The sequence below is a fragment of the Diospyros lotus genome, chromosome 5 (genome assembly GCF_014633365.1).
Source record: "Diospyros lotus cultivar Yz01 chromosome 5, ASM1463336v1, whole genome shotgun sequence".
In the NCBI taxonomy this organism is placed as follows: domain Eukaryota; kingdom Viridiplantae; phylum Streptophyta; class Magnoliopsida; order Ericales; family Ebenaceae; genus Diospyros; species Diospyros lotus.
This window is the reverse complement of record NC_068342.1, coordinates 42,362,047-42,385,567: the sequence shown is the minus strand read 5'-3', so window position 1 is coordinate 42,385,567 and position 23,521 is coordinate 42,362,047. Positions and strand designations below refer to the sequence as shown.

The 23,521-nt window shown below is 36.8% G+C and overlaps 2 protein-coding genes across 4 annotated transcripts in view; one reads left to right on the top strand and one right to left on the bottom strand.

Moving 5' to 3' along the window:
- Window positions 1–663: 663 nt before the first annotated feature.
- On the bottom strand, window positions 664–12,867 carry LOC127802664 (peptide chain release factor PrfB2, chloroplastic). Its single transcript, XM_052338608.1, has 7 exons — window positions 12,428–12,867; window positions 11,980–12,192; window positions 5,593–5,694; window positions 4,058–4,195; window positions 1,656–1,960; window positions 1,402–1,555; window positions 664–1,262 (listed from the first exon to the last, which is right to left on the bottom strand). Exons 1-7 carry the CDS (start codon window positions 12,827–12,829, stop codon window positions 1,125–1,127), a joined length of 1,452 nt encoding a protein of 483 aa, XP_052194568.1. The 5' UTR covers window positions 12,830–12,867; the 3' UTR covers window positions 664–1,124.
- A 1,453-nt stretch (window positions 12,868–14,320) lies between these two features.
- LOC127802663 (dihydrolipoyl dehydrogenase 2, chloroplastic-like) overlaps window positions 14,321–23,521 on the top strand; it is a 40,923-nt gene continuing 31,722 nt past the window's right edge. For 2 of the 3 annotated variants that reach the window (XM_052338607.1, XM_052338605.1), the window contains exons 1-13: window positions 14,323–14,800; window positions 15,711–15,857; window positions 17,116–17,250; window positions 17,402–17,507; window positions 17,755–17,879; window positions 20,052–20,177; window positions 20,336–20,416; window positions 20,972–21,034; window positions 21,453–21,527; window positions 21,603–21,681; window positions 21,775–21,875; window positions 22,802–22,915; window positions 23,040–23,153. In XM_052338607.1, the coding sequence (XP_052194567.1) occupies window positions 14,465–14,800; window positions 15,711–15,857; window positions 17,116–17,250; window positions 17,402–17,507; window positions 17,755–17,879; window positions 20,052–20,177; window positions 20,336–20,416; window positions 20,972–21,034; window positions 21,453–21,527; window positions 21,603–21,681; window positions 21,775–21,875; window positions 22,802–22,915; window positions 23,040–23,153 (1,602 nt within the window). In that variant the 5' untranslated portion in view covers window positions 14,323–14,464. Of the gene's footprint in view, window positions 14,801–15,710; window positions 15,858–17,115; window positions 17,251–17,401; window positions 17,508–17,754; window positions 17,880–20,051; window positions 20,178–20,335; window positions 20,417–20,971; window positions 21,035–21,452; window positions 21,528–21,602; window positions 21,682–21,774; window positions 21,876–22,801; window positions 22,916–23,039; window positions 23,154–23,521 lie in introns of all 3 variants that reach the window. The other variant, XM_052338603.1, reaches the window with a different exon arrangement.

Here is a 23,521-nt window from a genome sequence, read left to right as displayed (position 1 = left end):
TACTACTACAATGAGGGGTGGGTGGGTTATTATTGAACCTACTTACTAATCTAATCTAGACCACCCTTGAAAGTGAGTGCAAATGTAGTACAATTTTTAAGTACATGTATGTATGAAGTACAAATAATTATATTATAAATTATTTTTTATAAATTTTAACATGTTTTAAATTAATTTAAAATATTTAAAAAAAAAAAAAATCAATTGTAGAATAATAACATGATTTTGATAACTCATTAAACTTGTTTATCGTTAAATGTTATTGGTAACTTGAATGATAGGGTATTATTCATTCATTATTATTATCTAACATTTGTTAGGTTAGGTTGGGGGAGGACATTTTAAAAAAAAAAATGCTATTGGTACACCCATTTTGTACATTTTAAACTACAAAATAGAATATTATGACAAAAAACTCCTCATGAGGCGCATAGAGGCGCGTGGAGAGGCGCAGGATATTTTGGTCATAATACCCCTTGTATAGCCCAAGATGTACAAAAATAATGTACATATAACATGATCCTTTTAAAAATTACAAACCCAAAGTGGAGTCGTCGAGATAAATGCCGAGAGATGTTTTGTTATGTTATATATATTGTTATTCTAATAAATAAATACATATTTTTTTACTACTTAATAATAATAATACTATTAGCACAAACAATTCAATTCTTGACTAATTAAATATATTATTATTATAGTCAAGACTGCATACAAAAACAACAACCTCCTCCTCCTCCTCTAGTAGTAATGGACAACAACAACCACCCGGGGCTCTTCCTTCCTAAAACCACCTTGTATGTACAAAGACGAGAGCAAGAGAGAGAGACTGTCTGTCAAAAAAGATAGGTAGGTTGATCATACAATGAAATTCCTCAAAAGATAGCGACCGTATATAAAGTTAGGATTTAGGATTTATGGCAAAGAAAGAATAGATTATTATGTTGATATTTCTGCTGCAACTCCTCCTTCCTCCTTTCATCTCCTTTGCCTGTGCTTAGAATTAGAAGAGGAGCACACGCACCAGCAGCATGAACAACTTCCGCCAAAAAGACGGACGGACGGACAGTTAATATAGATAAAAGAGAGTTTCATTCTCACAAGACTGGGCGGCGCTTCTCATCTCATCGACCATCTTCTTCATCTCTATCCAAGGCTGCAGACAGGAAGCTCAAGATGAAGTTATCAATGTCCCCTTCCAGGACAGAGTCGGGATCTGAAACTTCCTGGTTGGTTCGAAGATCCTTGACCATCTGGTAAGGCTGCAAAACATGTATCAATTAATGGCAAAGAAGCCCATCATATGTATATATATATATATATATATATAGCCGAGTGTAGCCAGCCAGCCAGCCAGCCATTCAAGAATAAAATGGAAACCGAAACTGTTTGCCTGCATACATGGAGCACGTAAGTGCGAATCTGGTTGCCCCAACTGATTTCTGTGAGCGATTGTGTATGTTGCGCGTTCATCTGAGCCTGGCGAGCCATCTCAAGCTGGTCGAGGCGGGCTTGAAGAACCGCCATCGCAGAAGCCTTGTTTTGATGCTGTGACCTGTTTTCACACCAAAACCACACAACCATTAAAGAATACGCCAACTTTTTTAGCTCCTTACATCTCCAAACCTTCCAAGCACAGACACATGATACTGAACCTTTCATTTTGGCAGGTTGCGGTGACCCCTGTAGGAATGTGGGTTATTCTCACAGCACTTTCAGTTGTATTTACGTGCTGGCCACCGGCTCCCCCAGCTCGGAACCGTTCAATTCTGAGATCGGATTCATTAATTTGAACATGGGTCGATGTGTTGCCCAAGATTGGTATTACAGCCACAGCTGCAAATGAAGTATGCCGGCGTTTGGCACTATCAAACGGCGAAATGCGTACCAACCTGTGGACTCCTACCTCTGCTTTGGCATACCCAAATGCATACTCACCGTCAACTTTGATTGTAGCCCGCTAAGGTAGAGAGCAATTCAAGGTCAGCAAAAAGAAATCTACTGAAGAAGACGTAGCATTTGATGTTTAGAGGAGCAAATGAGCGTGATATACAACTCAAAGAAAAGTACGCATTACACATCATCGTTGCCATTGCATGAACACAACAATCAATGTTGATATGCACACGTGAACGTGGAAACAAATAGTAGGTATCCTACATTCCACACAACAAAAATTCTTGATAAATGGCATGATGCAAGGCCCACTTGAGTGCTTGCTTGCGAAAGTAAGCCGTTGTAGGACTGGACCTTATTTTCGGCCTTCATATAAGTTAGTTCAACATTGATTTGGATTCACATACAGCTTCTTTGTTTCAGAAGATAAATGCAATTTCGGTAAACCTTCAATTTCCAAGGCACTGGTAACCCACGGGTATATTTTCGTTATGCATTATTAGATCTTTATTTATGTACCTAGCAAGTTGATGTGCATTATTAGATCAAACAGAGAAGCTTCAAAACATCAAGCCCCATTAGAATAAGACATAGCCACATAATCATCATCATTAAAATGCTGTTGGTAGCACATTGTAAGAAAATCTACAGAAGGTTTGCTTGCTGTTGTAAAATACAATTCTAACACCAATATTTGACCCAGAGAAATCTTGATCTGATGGTAGACCTTTTTCCTTTAATCTAAAGTTCCATACCCTTTTCAAGCCTCCAAGCCCAAAATTAAACCCCATTCAACATTTTTTTCTACCCTTAAATCCCTCATTGACTGGTCCTGATCCTGCATCTTCAATCACCCAATTAAATCACTCATGGGAACCCAAATTAGCCATAATTTCTTCATCATCATCTTCTTCTTCTCTTTTTTTTTCCACTAAGTTAGCCATTATTTTAAATTGGGATAATTTAGAAACATGTCTGAGGTCCACCATAACATTCACTTTCTATTAAACTTACTGTTAACGTTACAGAAACGTACCTCAACTCATTTTAAACCTAAAAGAGACCTACCTAAGTCCAAAGGTCTAGATCTTCATGAAGGAAAATTCTGCAAAAAATAATCAATATACTTCCAAGGGAAAAGACAAGTGCTAGCAAAGTTGTAAGTCTAAAAAAATCTTTTGAGGGGTTTTAGGTATCAAAAAGTCAACAATGAAGGATATATTTATATACCTAAAACCCCTTAAAAAAACATTTTTTTTAGGCATGCAACTTTGCCAACACTTTTTCTCTACATTCAGAAGTATGTTGATTATTTTTGCAGAATTTTCCTCCATGAAAATTTAAGTGCTCACTGCTCGCTATTAAATTAAAAATGATTTAAGTAAGTTTTTCTAAGATTAATAGTAAGTTTAATGGAAAGTGAATATTACAACAAACCTGAGGTATATTTCTGTAATTATCCCTTGTTGATTAATTGATGATGGTTACCACCTGAAGGCAAACATAAAAGTTCCTATTGCTTGTTTAATAACCCCCACAACTACTCTCCTGGTAATCGAAAAGCAGCTCACTGAAGGATGCTAAAAATTGTATACGACGAAGTATACACCCTTCCAAACCTTAAAATTTCAAGTTTTCATTGCCTTTGGCCTCAAGGAAACTTAAAAGTAAAAACGCAGGAAGAGTGATTCACTTTTGACTGCTCTACATCAATTTTCGTCATGAGATGTGCAGAAGTCTGTATATGTGTTTGTAACTCTTTTCATAAGTTAATCTGTTTTCCCTACAATAGTAGGTTTCTATTCTTTACAAGGATTTGATCTGGTATAGTATTATTAAAAAAGAGCATTCTTAGTGCACCAGGCTCCTTACCTTGCAAGGGTCAAGGGAGGGTCATATTTATACATTAGCCTTCCTATGGCTTTTTTATTTGTATTTTTTGGCAAAGAGACTGTCACAATTCAAACTCATAACCCTTTGGTCACGAAGGAGCAACCTTACCATTTCCACCAAAGCTCACCCTCTGATTATTTATTATTATAGTTATTTTTTATTTTCTATTTATCTGGACCATTGGTTTCTCCTTCAGTGCATGATACTACAAACACCAATCCTTCCAACAAAATTGAAAAAAGAGCAAAAAAAGGGAAAAGAAGTGAACCTTAATTCCAGCTATCTCACCAGGCATCTCGTCCACGACAGTCACTCCATATCCATGCTGTTGAGCCCACATTTTATACATTTTCATCACCATTGAAGCCCAATCCATGCTCTCTGTACCTCCAGCACCAGCTTGAACCTGTATTTGTATGGCATATGGTTAATGTCATGACTGGTGTAAAATGAGCAATTTTATTGTTCAATCTCCTCCACTTCATAGTTCAAAATTTTTTCATAGTTTGTTATCCTAAGACTATGCGGAATGACCCTTGGATGATATATGCCTCTCTCAACACTCTCAAATCCACCCAGCAATAATAGAAATTGAAACAGAAAATATAAGCAATCAAAAACAGAATGAAAATAAGAACAAAAAACAATCAAACCACAAGCAATAGGCGCAGATTTATCCTGGTTCGGAATGCCTGTGGCAATCTTACATCCAGCATTCAAACACCCCTTCAAGCAATCTTTATTTCCAGACAGAAGATCAGTACATCACAACCCTCATAGCCCACAAACCCTGAGTACAACACCACACTGTTTCCCCAAGAAAAAACCCAAGACTTGCGGATAGTCTTCATTTCTTGAACAATGCCTTGCATTCATAATACAAAGGACTAGAGTACTCACAGAATGATGCTTTCTCAGCAAGCGCCTTGTCCTCTTATTTATAGAGGAAGCAGACACAATTAGGCAACTAACTAACTTAAGGAAATTACATATTAACCCCAACAAAATGTACTAATTATACTTAACCCCTAGTTGCCTAATTTCTGCAGCCGAGACTACTCCTTCATGCTCCTTCCGGTTCTGCTATCTTCTAGGACAAAACTCGAGGCAAACTTCAACATAGTTTATGATCCGGAAAGAAAAGATATCCATAAATGGAAGCAACAACATATCCAGCCTTTATCCCACTATGTGGGGTCAGCTACATAAATTCTAGACTTCCATGTATTTCTATCTTTTGTCATATTTTCATTGAGATCCATACACTTCATATCAAACTTTAATGTCTCTCTCAAAGTCTTCTTAGGTCTGTCTCTACCTCTTTTTTTGATTAATTGTTCCATTTCATCAACTCTCCTCACAAGAGCGTCTCTTGGTCTCCTTCTCACATGACCAAACCATCTTAGTCTAGTCTCTCTCATCTTCTCCTCTATTGGCACTACTCCTATCTTATTACGAATAACTTCATTTTTAATTTTATCTTTTCTTGTATGGCCGCACATCCATCTTAATATCCTCATCTCCGCTACACTCATCTTTTGCTCATGTTGGTATTTGACTGCCCAACATTCTGAGCCGTACAACAAAACTGGTCTTATAGCTGTCCTATAGAATTTTCCTTTCAATTTTAATGGGATTTTATCATCACATAACACTCCCGATGCATTTCTCCATTTTAACCAACCTGCCTTAATTCTATGGAAGCAACTTCACTAAATTTATTGGACCCAATATTAGAGGATTCTGGTAGAAAAATGTAAAGATAAGCCCTATGATTACATAACAGTTAGAACATGAAATGACCTCAATAAAACAAGAGCAACAATCATGCTCCCCAGCCAACAAAGCCTCAAGCTCTTTCTCTTTTGCACCTCTTCTCATCTCAAGTAAAGCTTTCACTGATTCCTGCAAAGACACAAATACATAAATGGTGTATGCTACAACAACAATCATGCTTCTTTTTTATGTCATATACACCAATGATTCCCATCGAGTGGGAATCATTGGTGTATATGACATAAAAAAAAAAACAACAACAAATTAATAATCCTATACTTAGCATGCAAACCAATAATGTATGTTGTCGTTCTGGATGAATTGTCTGAGATAGATAATATGCGCCTATTGGATGCAAAGTTGCCTCTGATAACCATTACAGGATGTTTATCAAAATGTTTTATGTACTTATTTTTAGTTTCTTCTAGTATTCAGATGAATTCAAGCATATTCACTTTTGTTTCTTGTGCTTACAATAAAAGGGTAACCAATTGCATAAGACTCCTTTCATTTGGGGGGTTTCGGGAGGTTAACACCTACGAGTCTTAGCCTTACCAGACATACAGAAAGACCACCTGACATACAGAAAGTCTGCTTCAGGGCCACCCTTAATAAGTATCATGTGCATTAGATACTAAAATAAATGAACAAATAGTTTCCTCAATACCTGATGCAATCCAGGGAATAAATGACGCAGCGTGTAGCGCGAGTGTGAAGAAAACACACTAAAATAAACACTTGAAAGAGCAAACTTCAATTTTTATTAGGATTCTAGTTAAATTTTATTTAGGATTTATTTCTATTAGAATTCTAATTGGATTTTGTTTTCCAAATATTAGATGGATTTGGATTAGCCAAATACTATAAATATGCCTATAATCTAGAGTTTGTAATCAAGTAGAAACATGAAATAGAATCCTAAATCAAGTAGAAATATAAAGTAGAATCTTAAATCAAGTAGAATTCTAAAACTTAAAAAGTATTAAAATAACATTATGGCACTACTATTTTGGTGATACTATTCCGGTTTAGTTGGGTCGGCCTTGGACCGAGTCTTGATTGGTGACCGCATCAATAAAAGAAATCTATAATTGAAAACTAAGTGTCAACTTTAGCAATTCAAATAATCATCCTAATGTATTTATCCAACATTGTGAACAAGAGAATTTAATTAAGTTATCCAGCCATATCCTTATGGAAAAGTTTATAGCTTCTGTGACTGACCAGGTGCTTACAGAATGTTCAAGAAAATCATATCACTTCACTTATTTGATGAGGGGTGAGAACTGAATTGTTTGAAAAAGCCAACCTGCCCCTGCCTGAACTTAATCTAAATGTAAGTTGGGTGGGTTTAAGATAAACAGGGATGTTTATTTGATGAGCGATGTTCCTGTCTAAATATAGATGTTTAGACATGCTCCCTCATTAGTTCTTCATAATTCATAAATGTCCCTCCTTAGTTACTGTAGAAATAGAAGTATTTTGAATATAAAATATTCTTTGTATATCTTAGAAGCTATATATATTCTGTGTATATTCTTCTTTCTTTTTTTTGTTATTTTCCTTTTGTATTATTCTCTTCCTCTATAAAGAAAAAAAGGGAATTAACATGTAATCTTAAGAAATAGAGAAATATATTTTCTCAGCTTTGTTTAGATGGTATCAGAGCAGGAATTAGAGATAAAATCACAGCCATTCATTGTGAAACCCTAATTTCTTTTATCCCTCTGCTATACCCAAGATCTACCGTCACTTTTTCACCGGCCGCTTGTCACCGCTGCATCCTCAAGCTGCCGCCGCCTCTGAGATCTGGCCATCCCGACTGCTGCCACCTCTACAGTCGTCGTTCTCCAGTGGATTCCCATCTTTGGAACGGTCGCGGCCTTCTAGCCTCTCTGTCATTCGTGTCGCTACATCAGTCGCCCCTATCCACGATCGTGAAGGTCGACTCTACATCGCACACCAAAGCCGCTCCTATCCGCCGTCCTTGGTCGCGTTCGTGCTACCCCAATTCGCGCATCGGATCCGTGCGTCAGAGCCGCCCCAATTCGCGCATTAGAGCCACCCTTCGTCACTGTTCTTCGTTGCGTCTGTCACCCAGATACAATCTGGTTTCTATTGTTGAGATTGAGCACCTGAGTACCCAGATCCAAGCGCCCAAATCCATGGGTTCCCGCTAGCGGGTCCAGATCCAGTCACTATGTCCAGATCCGGCTATTGCTCCGCCTTGCTTCTACTGCCCTGATCCTTTTTTTTTTTTCAACCACCATGACTGAATCTGCATCTTCAGTCACTCCGATCCAGCGATCCTAGCCTTCTCAAGGTCAGTTTCAAGTTCCCCAAAACTCCCGTGAAGCTGATGCCCATGAATCTGATGCAGGACCATTCAACAAAGATCAACTTATGCAACTGCTAACGCCTAATCTATCCCCTGGTACACCCAATTGTTCATTGGCCTATTCAGGTAGAAATTACTTTGCCCTCTCTAGCTCTTTTCAATCTGTTCCATGGATCATTAATTCAGGAGCATCTGATCATATGACTGGTTCATCGCATCTATTCAAATCATATATTACTTGTTATGGTAGTGAAAAAATAAGAATAGCCGATGGTAGTCTTTCACCTATTGCAGGTAAAGGTCTCATTAAACTCTCTGACAATATTGATCTGCAATCAGTACTCCATGTAAACTCTCCTAAACTTGCCTGCAATCTTCTATCTGTTAGTAAACTCTCCAAAGACTCTAACTATCATGTTATCTTTTTTGATTCCTATTGCATTTTTCAGGTCCAGAACTCGAGGAAGACGATTGGCAGTGCTAGAGAAATAAACGGGCTCTACTATTTGGATGGGGATGTCTTGTGTAATAAAAAAGCTCACTAGTTAAATGGTATTAGTTCTACTTCTGTTTCTAATCAAATAATGCAATGGCATCTTAGACCAGGACATCCTAGTTTTCCTTACTTGAAATATTTATTTCCTACATTATTCAAAGGAGTAGATCCTTCTATGTTTCAATGCGAGAGTTGTTATTTATCCAAAAAATCATCGTGTTAAATTTCTTCTAAAACCCTATTGTCCTTCAAAACTATTCTATTTGATATATAGTGATGTTTGGGGCCTTCTAAGGTCTTCACTTTGTCTAGCAAAAAGTGGTTTGTTACTTTTATTGATAATAATCATACTCGAGTTTGTTGGGTTTACTTACTTGCAAAGAAATCAGATGTGCTTACAATTTTCAATGATTTTTTCCATCTGATTGAAACTCAATTTAACATACAAATCTGTATTTTTCAATTTGATAATGGCACTGAATATTTTAATGAATCTTTGGGGATTTTTTTGAAGGAAAAATAAATTTTACATCAATCCACTTGTCGTGAAACTCCCCAACAAAATGGTATTGCTGAACGGAAAAATCGACACCTCCTAGAAGTTGCCAGGGCCATCATGTTTTCTATGAATGTCCCTAAATACCTCTGGGGTGATGCAATTTTAACTGCTTCCTATCTCATCAATCATATGCCCACTCGTGTTCTACAGTTTCAAACTCCCTCACACTCTTTAAAACAACTCTTCCCTCTATGCCGTATATATTCTGAATTACCCTTAAAAGTTTTTGGATGTGCTTGCTTTGTTTATGTTCATCAAATATTTCGTTCCAAATTAGATCCCACAGCTGAAAATTGTGTTTTTCTAGGTTATACACCAAATAAAAAAAGGTACAAATGCTTTAATCCTGTCACTAAAAAAACTTATATTAGTATAAATGTGTTTTTCCTCGAAACTCAACCCTACTTTCCCAAAAATCATATTCAGGGAGAGCATATTGAGAAAGAAGATAATTTTTTGCATTCTAGTGTTGAGGAGGATAATTCCTTAAAACTCTATGATCCTCGTCCTACCATGATTGGTGCTCCTCTCCACTCTGATCCTCGTCCTACCATGATTGGTGCTCATCTCCACTCTAATAAACAACTCAAAGATATAAATGTCCCAAACATTGTGGAACAGAGTGTGTCTAGTTCACAAGTGCCTAGCGTGATAGAATTGGAACGAGGGGGAGAATTACCACAAACAGATCAAAATATTCCAAAACCGGAGCTTCAGTTTTATACGAAAAGGCAAACCCTAAAAAATACTATCAATCCGAATATTCCTCTAATTATTGAACAATCGACGTCTTCGAATGATGGGTCTTCCGATAGTACTTCTTCTCATGATAATTCTAAACTCACTCCTTCATATTATTCTTCATTTGACTTGTCCAATCTTGATATTCCTATTGCTACTAGGAAAGGAGTGAGATCTTGTACCAAACACGCAATTGCTAAGTACCTATCATACCAAAAATTGTCTAATTATCAAAAGCCTTTTCTTTCAAATATTTCTAACCTACATGTCCCAATAACAATTTAGGATGCCCTTGGTGACCCAACTTGAAAGTTAGCAGTCCAAGAGGAAATGAGTGCTCTTAGAAAGAATGGAACTTGAGAAATTGTGAACAAACCAGAAGGCAAAACAACGGTAGGTTGTAAGTAGATATTTACTATAAAATGTAAGACAGATGGGAGCATAGAAAGATATAAAGTAAGACTGATTGCTAAGGGATTCGCCCAAACATACGGCATCGACCATCAAAAAACATTTGCTCCAATAGCTAAAATAAACTCCATTCAAGTTCTTCTCTCCCTTGCAGTGAATTTTGATTGGCCACTCCACCAATTTGATGTAAAGAATGCCTTCCTAAATGGTGATTTAGAATAATAAGTGTTTATGGATCTTCCACCACGATTTGAGAAGAGCCTCGGTACAAACAAGGTATGTCGTTTAAAAAAATCCTTGTTAGTCTAAAACAGTCTCCGAGAGCATGGTTTAAAAGATTTGAAAAGGCGGTGAAAAGCTATGGTTACATTCAGAGCCAAGCAGATCACACACTGTTCTTCAAGCATACTAGTGACAGTAAGAAAGCAATCTTAATTGTCTATGTGGATGATATAATAATGACTGATGATAGCAAGGGAGAGATTGAAGAGCTTAAGAGGAGATTAGCTCATGAGTTCGAGATCAAGGACTTGGGTCCTCTAAAGTACTTTCTTGTGATGGAATTTGCAAGATCTAAAAAGGGGATCTTTATCAACCAACGTAAGTATATTCTGGATTTACTCAATGAAACAGGAATGCTTGGGTGTAAGGTTGCTGAAACTCCCATTGAACCCAACTTAAAACTTCAACCTGTCGAGGCCAAAGACGTGGTAGAAAGGGAGAAATATCAAAGGCTTGTGGGTAGATTTATCAATCTATCTCATACTCGACCAGAGATAGCCTTTGTTATAAGTGTTGTAAGTCAATTTATGCACTCATTTGGTTCACAACATTTTGAAGCTACCTACAGAATTATGCGGTACCTAAAGGGAACTCCTGGGAAATGTCTAATTTTTAGAAAACGTGGACATCTTCATATAGAGGCTTATATAGATGCAGACTGGGTAGGCAGTATAATTGACAGAAGATCTACATCAAGATATTGCACCTTTGTGGGAGGTAATCTTGTTACTTTGAGGAGTAAGAAACAAAATGTGGTGGCCAAAAGCAGTGCTGAAGCCGAATTTTATGCAGTTGCCCATGACATTTGTGAGGTCATGTGGACAAAGAGCCTTCTATCAGATTTGAGGGTCTCCACTTCGCTACCAGCTAAAGTTTATTGTGATAATAAAGCTGCAATCTCTATTACTCATAATCTAGTTCTCCATGACATGACGAAGCATGTAGAGGTGAATAGACACTTTACTAAGGAAAAAATTGATAATAGAGTAATTTATATGCCCTACATTCCAACAGTTGACCAAGTGGCTGATATTCTTACAAAATGATTACACAAAACTCAGTTTGAGAAACTTGTGAGCAAGCTTGCCATGGAAGATATCTCCAAGCCAGCTTGATGGGGAGTGTAGAAATAGAAGTATTTTAAATATAGAATATTCTTTGTATATCTTAGAAGCTATGTATATTTTGTGTATATTCTTCTTTCCTTTTTTGTTATTTTCCTTTTATATTATTCTCTTCCTCTATAAAGAGAAAAGGAGAATTAACGTGTAATCTTAAGAAATAGAGAAATATATTCTCAGCTTTGTTTAGAGTTACAAATCAAATCAACTAACCATTTTCCTAATTACTTGGTGTCAGCTATATGAATCTTGAATCTACCCTCCTCTATCAATGGCAATAATTTCAGTTAAATGAATAGTTTCCTATACATATAAGTTGAATGCTCAATCTAGCTCAAATTAATGTAAAAAACTGTTTTGACAAAATTAGTAAATAAAATATCAGAATGTGCCATCACCAAATAAAATGAGATATAATGAAGCATAAAACAGATTGAATACATGCCTAGAAGAACTGAGGGCCCACCAATTCCAGATCTGCATCATTCTCTTCACGAGCCAGGTTAATCATGTCAATATGCTCGAGCAATTCTTCCTCAAATGCCTTCAAGTCTTTCATCTTGCTCGAGAGTGAGCCGTGCTCACGGCTTATCTTCCCAGCATGGACAGGATCGTCCCATAGATCCGGCTTATCTAATTGTAATGATAACAATTCCAGCCTGACTCTCAATTTCTTCCACTGGAATCAGTTAAACAATCAAAAAAAAGTTGCTCCAAGTCACAACAACGAGAAGTTATAAGTGAATACAGCCATAGAATGAAAATTTAATAGTTAATACCAACATATATGATGAAATATATAGATTTTCAACTCAAAGCAACCACTTTTTTACATTTATAATAAAATTGATCAAATCCAAGCACAAAACGTTGAGCAAATACGTTAAATTTTTGGTACAGTAAGACAAGCATGCCTGTAACCGTTTCTTGATTAGATGAATGGACCGAGCAATGGCAGAGGCGTGGCTCTTCCAATCACTCTCACTCTCCTCAAGAATCGTCCACTCGTTGGCAATAATGCCTTCAACAGTGAGGCCGTCGGAGGTGGATGGTTCTGCGGCGGAGGCTGCGGCCGGAGAACCAAACAGGCGGCAACCGATTGAACTGAGGAGGCCCGAATCCGACCCATATGGAAACTTCACCGACGAAGACCCAGTGATACTGTTCCCCGATAAAGCGTGCCCAGAAGCAAGAACGGCGAGCCTGTGGTTTGAAGGGGAGAGATGGTGAGAATCAGACGATAAAAAGCAGGTCGCGAAGTGGCGTCGAAAGTTAGGGTTTCGCGACGATCTTCTCGCTAGTATCAAAGATGACATTTTTTCCAGTAGTGATTCTCTTCCGGGAGGAGAGGGTTTATGGCGGACGATGGAATCAAATAAAAAATATCATGGTGCCTTCAAAACGATGACGTTTAACCCCATACAAGAGCGAAGGTGCGCAAAATTCGGTTCTCTTGTAACATTGCCCTCCGGAAAGAGTTCTCCCACCTAAGATGGAATCATGCTAGATGTACATTATTATTATATATCTTGGACTATACAAGTGGTATTATAACTACAATATCTCTCGTCTACATGTGCCTTACGCGCCTTTATGCGTATTGTGAGGGACATTTTTGTCATTGATACACCTTTGTGTAGTTCAAAGTGTACACAAAGGTATACCAATAACATTATTCGCTAAGATATCATTCGTGGGACAAGTTCTCCCAACACAAATAATTTATCCTGGACCAATTCTTTAAAAAAAATATCTTCCACGTGTAGCAATCTTCTCGAACGAGTTATGTTTTCAATGAATAATAAGAAAGACCATTTTATTGAATAACTTTATTTCACATTATTTTGTATAATATAATTTATCTAAAATAGGTTCTCTTTCATTTAAGGAGGTAGAATTCTTACAAAAGTTCTCTACCGAACTTAATCCCAAAACAACACTAAATATCATACCCTCACATGCATATGTTGCGTGTCCTAATCATGGTCAATGGCTATAAATAGATCTCGACCTTTCATATTCAATAACTTTTATTTCTCGTTTTATCGTTCAAGCACCCACACAAATTCAATTTTGAGAACAAGCCTTTTCTTCTTAGATAACTTACAACATCTTTGCATCTACAGTGCACTCTCATCCTTACAATGCTATGACTTCATTTAACTTAAACATCAAAGGAACTGTGCAAAATAAATTTATACGTATTTTCTGACTACTTTATGTCTTGCAAACTATTTCTCCCTTACCATCTTCTCTTGGACAATTGACTTGTCTAGGATAGCTCTCTCGGAAAGCATATTGAGCATTTCCTGGCACTCTTTCGAACAATCTTGTTCTCTCGTTAAATTCTACTAATTTATTGTTAAGACTTCTTTAAAACAAATAAATTATAATTGTTGTATATGAGTAACAATAGGTTATGACCATAAAATAGAATTGGACTAGATTAAATTAAAAATATGGATGTCAATTCAAGACTGAATTATTCCAATAAAAAATGATAATTTTAGATTTCTAATCCTTTGTTTACTCTAAAATTGGCAATTTAAATTGAAATTAAATAAAAATTGGGTATCTTAATTAATAATATTAAAGGTTTAGTCTAAAATTAAAAAATATAATCCTAATTTTTTTTTTTTAATAAGAATTTTTTTTTATAAGGAATTACCCTTGGTGGGCCTAGTTCGAATGCTGGGCCGACGGCTGGCCCATCCCCACTCCAGCGGCCTTTGACGGCCCATTATCAGTCAACACAGTTAGTTGATCTAACCAACACCAAAACCCAGAACGAAACCAACTTCTTAAAATTAATATAAACTTACTTCCCTTGTTTCCTCCGCCGCCTTCCGCCGCACCGGACGGACCTCCCGAAGCCAACCGCTCTTCAAAAGCCCTCCTCTCCTCTCCTCTCCCATTCCCCATTTCAGGCCCCCGCAACTCTCTCTCCCAAAATGCAATCCTCGCTCTCGCTTTCCCTCTCTTCGCCGTCCCCCGCCGCCGCCAGATCCGGCCGCGCCGTTGCCGGCGAAAATGTCTTGTTCGCTGCGAACGCCTCGATTGTGCAGCGCTCGCTCAGGTTCTGCGGTCTCAGGAGAGAGGTGTATGGATTCCGCTCCTCCGGCTCGGCTCGCCTCGTCGCGGAGTTTACCAAGAAGCAGCGAAGCTTCAGCAAGGTGTCCGCCGCATTGTCGGGCAATGGCACCCCGGCCAAGGGGTTTGACTATGATTTGGTGATAATCGGAGCTGGAGTCGGCGGCCACGGTGCTGCACTTCACGCTGTCGAGAAGGTAGTTGTGTTTATTTGTTTTCGATTCGGTTTTGGTAGTTTGAAAGTTGATGAGGTGAATTCAATTAAATCTGTTGATTTGTTAGATCTAAATTAGTTGAATTGGCTCAATATGAGATCAAACGAACAGTGGAATTAAAGTAGCTGGTGCCTTTTGAACTTGAGGCTGGAAGATTGCTTTAATGCTTTCTGGCAACCAGTAATAATACGTACGCGCCTTTGTCCATTTATACTTAATTTTTGAGTCGAGAAGCACTTTCTCAGATTGTAACAAAAGGGTGTTTTGGATTAGATATACCATTATCGGAAAGTTGGTTATTGTTATATTTCTTTCGCTCTCTTCATACATGAAAAGTTTACACGGAAGCTTATAACAGTGAAAATACCACATTCTGCAGAGTCTGAACTTACTAGCTCGCTTCAAGTCAAATTAAACATTAAATATAAGCAGACTATATTCCTTGTTCCTTCTAAAACTCAAGTAAACTAAGACTCTGATATGGTGATTGTTGCTTTTTTCATCTCTCCATTTCTTTTTTGGTTGTCCCTTTCTTTGATTTACTGATTCATTTTTTTTCCCTGTTGGAGACCTGATATTGACTCATTCCACACATTTTTGTCTATTTCAGTCCATCAGCATTGTGTTTAACCAATCACTTATTTATTCGCACGACTAATATCTGTCAATTTGTATATTAAACAACTTTGAATATATTGGTTTCTGGTTATCAGTAATCCAGACAATAACTCTGTACATGGTTCTTGGCTATCATTCAAAGAAATGGCAGTGCGTGGTGCTAGGCTGCTAGCTGCCTGAGATTAGAACAACTATAATTATGAGTTTGCTTCTTCCTTTGTACATCCATTCCAACTTGCTTGAGGTTAATTTATCATGCACGCTACCTTTGTAGGGCTTAAAAACTGCCATTATTGAAGGGGATGTGGTTGGAGGAACATGTGTAAATCGGGGTTGTGTTCCTTCCAAAGCCCTCCTTGCTGTAAGTGGTCGTATGCGGGAGCTTCAAAATGAACACCACATGAAGGCTTTTGGTTTACAGGTAAATAAATCCCTTTATTCTAATGTTCTTACAATATTGTGAGCTCATCCTAACTTTCTAGTGTTCGTAGTAAACAAGTGGAAAAAAATCTAGTCTAAGATTAAGAAAATGGAAGAGAGCAAGATATACATGATTTTTTGGAGCTTTATCTTTCACAATCTGTATTTTTATAAGTAATTGATTGATATGTATGCCTCTTCGTTCTCATGTCTTGTCTTTCTTTTTTTAACATTTTATGTTCACTTGTTTACAATGTGTCATTTCCATGTTTCGTAGTTGTGTCTATGTTATGTAAGTCCTCTTTTAGCTGTTGACGTGCTGATGCAAACTGCTCTATTGCCATTATTAATCTGGTTACTTAGATGGAGCCTGTTAATTGGCATCCTGAGTATCTTGGTGAAAATTGGTTAGCAGATCTACTACAAGGCAGAAAGGAATGAAGCATCATACTTTTGCTCTCCTCAATTAGATGTAGGCAGATTCCTCACCAAGCAGAACCCCTATTGCTCTCGGGTTCATACTCAGGACATCTAAGTTTAAAATAGTATGCAAGTTTAATATAGGAAAATTCCTGTATTTGATAGTTCTAAAGTTTAACCTTACCTCCTGGCAAGCAGAAAACTCCTCCAACAGTGTTTTATTAATAGGAGTGTACTCCTTTGTGGAAGTCCTAAGCATCAATGAGAGTATCAATATTTTATTTGTTATCTATTTAGAGACTTCATCGCTTAAATTCAGTGAATATATGTTACTTTTAAACCTTTCTCTCTTTGTAAGGAAGTATCTGATGCAATGTTTCTCTCCTTGAGGGTGTGATGTGACTTGGTAGAGAATTGTTAATCTATATGTGGATTTTGGCCTAGATGTAGAATTCTCTTCCAACTTTTAGAGTACCGAAGTTTTCTAATAATAGGAACTTCCCAGATTTTTAAATGTTGAGTAAGTTTTCATGAATATATCTTTTCAGACTTGTTTAAATTTCTATGCTGCATGTGATTTGAACATTCTTAGCCCAGACAGCATATACTTTTATAACTCAAGTGGCTTGGATCAAGCTGGCATTTCCATGCAGATCATGTAGCTCTCTCTCTCTCATAATTTTTTTGGGAGGTAATTAAAGATGTCATTGCAAAGGATTTTGAAGGGTGTACTACTCATTTATCTCAAAAGGATGTGTGAGGTTTAGTTTTTCATAGTATTTCTATAATGTATAACTGTTTTATTAAATTTTGTGCTTCTGTCTCGAACCTGATGATAGGTTGCAGCTGCTGGATATGACAGACAGGCAGTTGCTGATCATGCCAGCAACCTTGCCTCAAAAATCCGAAGTAACTTAACCAATTCGTTAAAAGCTCTTGGTGTTGATATATTGACTGGTGCTGGTACAATTTTGGTATGTAGAACATTCGCTCATTAGTATTCAGTAAAAGGATGCTATAAATTTAGTATAAGTACTGCTATTCGATGTATGGTTATCATTTGATTAGGCATGCATAAAATGAATGTTTGTGAATGATGGCACTGTTATTCATGGATACATCTAGGGCCCACAAAAAGTGAAGTATGGAACCGACAATGTAATTACAGCAAAAGACATAATCATTGCTACTGGGTCCGTACCCTCTGTACCTAAGGGAATTGAAGTTGATGGTAGGTTCTTTTTCCTCACCATATCCTATTATCACTATTTTCTACTTGAGCTTTGGATAATCCTGCATTAATCTCTACATCTAGCTCTTTTCGTTTTTTTTTTCCTTCATTTAATTTCATCTCTCATTTTTTTTTTCATTTTTACAAAATTACTGGATCTTTTTATGGAATTTCCCTTATTAGTATGAAATCTTCCATCTTTCTTGGTTTATGAGATGACTAAGTACTACAGGATAGTGGCTTGCAGGTAAGACAGTGATAACTAGTGATCACGCACTCAAACTGGAATTTGTTCCTGACTGGATAGCTATCGTGGGAAGCGGTTATATTGGTCTGGAGTTCAGTGATGTGTATACAGCACTTGGAAGTGAGGTTGGCACATTTTCTAAATTATAAATTCAAAGGCACTTCTTGTCAAGTTAGTTTCATTTATAACAGCACTGTCTTTGGAGTTTGTTCTGGTGATTATTTGACTGGATTATTAATGTGAAGGCCAAATAGTTACATTGGACTGGAGGACTAAAGAAATATCTAATAATTTTTCCTGAAACTGTAATTAGGTGTTTCTCAACTTGATCCTAGGAAGTTTGTGTTAACTATCAGAGTCTGGATACATGGTCCTTATTACCTGCAGCCCCCTCCCTACAGCAACGTTGGCAACATTAAGGCAGCATAATAGCCTTTATTGTTCTTTACTTCAGCCATACCAGTGATAATTCACTGTTTATCTCCTACAATCATATTTCTGTGACAACAAACATGGCATGCTCTTTCCTTGTTGCTTGTTTGTAAACTACTTCATGTTTTTTTTTTTAAAAAATGATGAGAAAAATGCTTTTGAAGTTCTATTTTTTGTGACATGACTTGCTGGACTGTTCTTGATATTTTAGGGTGTGGATTCGGTAGGTTAGTCAAAAGCAGTTGGCTATTTGACAGTTTATGTGATTGGCGGGCAGGGTGAGCGTAAGTCTTTAGTTGGGGTTCCAACTTCATTGTTCCAGCATCTTGCTTTCTCCTTTTCAATTTCTGCTGATTAAATTGCTGTGTCTTGTGGTTCTATTATGATACTGCATGGATTAGTTTTTTTTAAGTACGGAATCTGGTGAAAAAAAAAAGTTTTAATGATTATAATAAACCTTATGTCTAATGGAGAAGAATGCAGTAAGGATTCTGGCTCGGGCTTCATAAAAATATTATGATCCTTTGGGTGGCCATAACTTCTAAAATTTTAGTTTTGAAAAGGTGCTTCTGTTGGGTGTAGATGAGTTGGGGAAGAAAGATGAAAGGTTTGCAAACATTTGGGAAAAGGAAGAAAAGAAATGAATGGCTGAGGCCACACCTGATATCCATTCTGAGAAATGTGACATGGAGTTGAGTAAAATTGATGAATCAGCAAAGATGCCATTATTGGGGATGGTAAGAATGCTATGAAGGACTACCACTATAACTATTATGGAAGCCCTATGGAACTGGCCTGAAATAATGTCTCATATCAGAAATATAATAGTTGGGAGATGGGCAAGAAAAATAAATTTATGTCATTATCTTCTACTCCATTCACTGACCCTGCCTAGTGGGATTAAGGTTTGGCATGTTGTTGTTTTCTTCAACTGAAGTCTCCTTTCAACTTATCTATGAACTGAAGTCTCCTTTCAACCCATCTATGACTTTGTAACTGTACTAAGAGAAGTTGTTGGATGAAGGCCATTGTATATGATGATTTAGATTGGCTATCCCGTCTTTTGCATCTTAAAATTACTTCAAAACTCAAAAATAAAAATTTTCCAGAGAAAATTAGAGATTCTTTGTGCCAGGAGTTTTAAGAGGATGACCTGCAAAAAACTGAGTTGGAGATTTCTAAATCTTTAAATTATACTGTTCTCTGGCCTAGACACATGAAAGAAGTTTCCTCTTTGAAAGATATTCATCTTTGTCGTTTTCCTATGCCCCTGTCTCTGGACCAGGATGTTAATATTTTGATTATGGAAATTTATCCATTTGATAATTTATCTGACCAGTCTTTGTACCAACTTTATGTTAATAGGGGTACCATATATGTTCAATTTGATAATTCTCTATTCATTTCAATGAGTGGTGAAAAGCACATAGCATTGTGCACATTCTGGGAAAATATATTAAACAAGTATAAAATATAATAAAGTTCCTTGTCAGAAGGAACAGCTTTGTAAGAAGGCTTACATCTTTAGGGATCTTAGTAGAGCTCCCATTAGGATTTTTGAGTAGAGAATGAGTTATTTCTGAATTATAGTTTTCCATATTTTGTGAGGTAGTTTGTATAAGGTCTGATTTTTTTCGGGTCCAACTGCTTGCATATGAGATGTCTCCCACCTTACATCTAGATTTTTCATTTTTGTTCCATAATATGAGATTCTACCAAATTTCAGTGACCACTTTATTAGCCTGCAGGCCTCTGTATGATAAAGGAAAATGCATATCATCCCAATTCTTTTTTTTTTTTTTTCTGTAACAAATGCAGTAAGTTGTAAAAAAATTACCAAGCTGACCATAAAACTATTGATGCAGGTCACATTTGTTGAAGCTCTAGATCAGCTTATGCCTGGCTTTGATCCTGAGATTGGAAAGTTGGCCCAGCGGGTTCTGATAAATACTCGAAAGATTGATTATCATACTGGTGTATTTGCAAGCAAGGTGCTTTATGGCTCACCGCCAGCTTCTTTGTTTTAGTTTCCAGGAAATATCACCACAGATAGATGGAAAATTTTCTTTCTTTTTCCTTTGTAATTTTTCTTTTAAATTTCTCTTTCCCCCCTTTATGTTCAGTTCTCATAGCTTGACACTGTTAACAGATTACTCCTGCAAAGGATGGGAAGCCTGTAACAATTGAGCTCATTGATGCTAAGACCAAGGAACCAAAGGATACTCTAGAGGTACACTGCATGCATTTGTCATCATCAGTCCTTAACCATTAAACTTGTAACAAAATTCTTTTTTTATTTTTTTTTGTGATTTCCTTTTGTTTTCTGTTTTTTTTTTTTTTTTTGGGGGGGGGGGGGGGGGAGGGGGGGGCAAGGGGACTTTATCTTACCATTGGGCACTCTAGGCTGATGAAATATGGTAAAAAGAAAAAAATCAAAAAATTTCATTCCAGATCTGTTCTATATAACTCTGTTTCTCTGGTTTAGTTTTGCATTTCCTTTCTGGCCATACTCTTACAATTTAAGTCTTGTGTCATAAATTTTGGCTTCAGATTCTGTTAGGGCACTGTTCCAAACCATTCCGTGAACTTTGTAAGACCTTGCTTATTAGTCCTGCTTAAGTATTGACATTTGAATGAAGGAAATGAATTTCAAAATAAAATCCCATTAAAGTTGTAGTCGTTTGCCCAATTTACTTTTTCAAAATTCCGTTCTCTGTGAGATGCAGGTGACCGATTGTCATCTACTGGCTACCCTAGGATAATCTTGAATTTGTTGTGTTCCTAGGTGGATGCTGCTCTTATTGCTACTGGAAGGGCTCCATATACAGCTGGACTTGGTCTGGAAAATGTAAGTTGAATATGATAATGGGGGTAATTCACACCAAAAGCCACAAAACTTTGGTGTCTTTTGCAATTTGGTCACTAAACTTTAATTAATTGTAAAGTGATCATAAAACTTTCAAATATTTTGTAATATGATCACATTTACGACTTTTCGGCATGCTCTTGCCGACACATCAGCGCGATGTCATCAACACATTAGCAATTCTGCCGAGAATATGCCAAAAAGTCTTAAATGTGATCACATTACAAAATATTTAAAAGTTTTGTGATGACTTTACAATCAATTGAAGTTTAGTGATCAAATTGCAAAAGACACTAAAATTTTGTGACTTTTGATGTGAATTACCCTGATAATGGCTTGTTTCAATTACTAATGAAACATCAACTTTCATGGGTGCTAAATAAATTATATTCATGTGCAGATTAATGTACAAACTCAACGTGGATTTGTTCCAGTTGATGAGCACATGCATGTAATAGATGCTAATGGAAAATTGGTGAGCATGACTTTCCTTCATTTGTGTTATGTTCTTATTACCTGTGTTCCACTGATTCTGATCCTTGACTAATAGGTACCTCACTTGTATTGTATTGGTGATGCAAATGGAAGAATGATGCTTGCTCATGCTGCAAGTGCACAAGGAATCTCTGGTAACAACCTACTGCTCTACCTTGTGAAACATGTAGTTCTTTTTTTGTGTTATTTAGATTTATATGACTTTTGCCATTGCTTCCTTCATATAGTTGTTGAGCAAGTTTGTGGGAAGGATCATGTGCTGAACCATTTGAGCATCCCAGCAGCATGTTTCACTCATCCTGAAATTAGTATGGTTGGATTCACAGAGGTAATTGCGCTTCAAGAATTTTTTTTCTTTCCAACTGTTTTTTTTGGTAACTGGCAAATGCATGTATTGTTTTTACATGTTATCTTCTAGGGCATCTGATATTTAAACATTCCACATAGTCAGCTTGATTTGGTGACTGTTACAGCATAGGACTTCGTGGTCATTAATTCCCATGTGTGGATGTGTGTGTTTGCATGTATACATGTCTATATGTATCTATATATATGTGCATTATTTGTTTAGAGGAAGTGATTGCTAGGATTAGATAAAAAACAAGTGATGTGGGTGTGGGGGAGAACAATGATGTGAGTACAATTTTGTTGATGTTGTATCCAATAAAGGCCTCAACAAGATTTGTGTTGGTGCCCCCCCCCCCCCCCCCCCAAAAAAAAAAAAAAAAAAAAGGGGGCACTCATTAAGTTGGCATGTGGCAAGGATATAGAATGATTATTTCTAAGCGTGCATGCGCATTTGAAATGATTATTGCTAAGCATGCATTCGGATTAGTCCAGACATGAATACTGATGGCAGTAGCAAAAGGATATTTAAAAATAGTTTTTCATACAAATAAAAGGTGGCTAAAAAATTCTTTCTGTTTGTTAGCCTGATATACATCATTGAATCTATTCTCTAACAGTTTGGTTTTCTAATTGGTAACTTTAACTATAGTTCTAGCTTTGGAGGGCCTAAGATCAGGTCTCTAATGTTAACCGTGCCAGTATAATCCTGGAAATGGTCTCTAGTTTTGTTTTCGTGAAGTATTATTTTAATCCTAGCAGGATATCACATGAAAATGTTTTGTCATCATAATCTTGAAAGTAGTATAAGAGCAGTTATTTACTTGACAATAACAATAGACAATGATAATAATAGTAAGATCAGCTATAACTTTTGAATTTGGGTTGAATAATTCTGGAATACTGCAGCCCCAAGCAAGAGAGAAAGCTGAAAAAGAGGGATTTGAAGTCAGTGTTACCAAGACTAGTTTCAAGGCTAACACAAAAGCCCTTGCCGAAAATGAAGGGGAAGGACTTGCTAAGGTGATATTGGATAATCCCCACAGATTTTGTTCTGTAACCTGGCCTATTCTGCTTTTTCTTTTCTTCCCTGGGTAGCTGTTGCATGTTTTCTCATTGTCTTTTGGTGGTCTATTGTTTTCTGCAGTTGATTTACAGACCTGACAGTGGAGAGATTCTTGGAGTACACATCTTTGGATTACACGCTGCTGACCTCATCCATGAAGCATCTAATGCAATAGCTATGGGAACACGGATACAGGTTTAAATTTTTTACTTTTACTTTAAATTGCACATGCTTGTGCATAAAGCCATAAACCAGTAGTCTGTATGAAAATATCATCATATAGAAATGGCTTAAGAAGGTCTATGACTTCTTAAAGTTAATATTTAACTTTTATATAGCAATAGCTAGACCAAATTTCCAAGCCATGTGATCTAATTATAAGAATAATAATGACTAGGGAAGAAACTGAAATTCTCTTGGGAAAGAAAATTTTCAAATCTTATATCAGCTGATGAATATGTAGCATTATCCACAAGAAATGAGAAAACAAAATGAGGGCCAATGTAGCCTATTTTGCAAAAGTAAAAGAAAACAAAAAAAAAAAAACAAAAAAAGAAAGAAAA

Coding starts and splice junctions, on each gene's coding strand:
- LOC127802664 (XM_052338608.1), bottom strand. CDS start 12,829: ATGTCATCTTTGATACTAGCGAGAAGATCGTCGCGAAACCCTAACTTT. Junction 12,193..12,427: donor TAATCAAGAAACGGTTACAG/GCATGCTTGTCT, acceptor AACTGATTCCAG/TGGAAGAAATTGAGAGTCAG. Junction 4,196..5,592: donor GTTGCTCTTGTTTTATTGAG/GTCATTTCATGT, acceptor ATACAAATACAG/GTTCAAGCTGGTGCTGGAGG.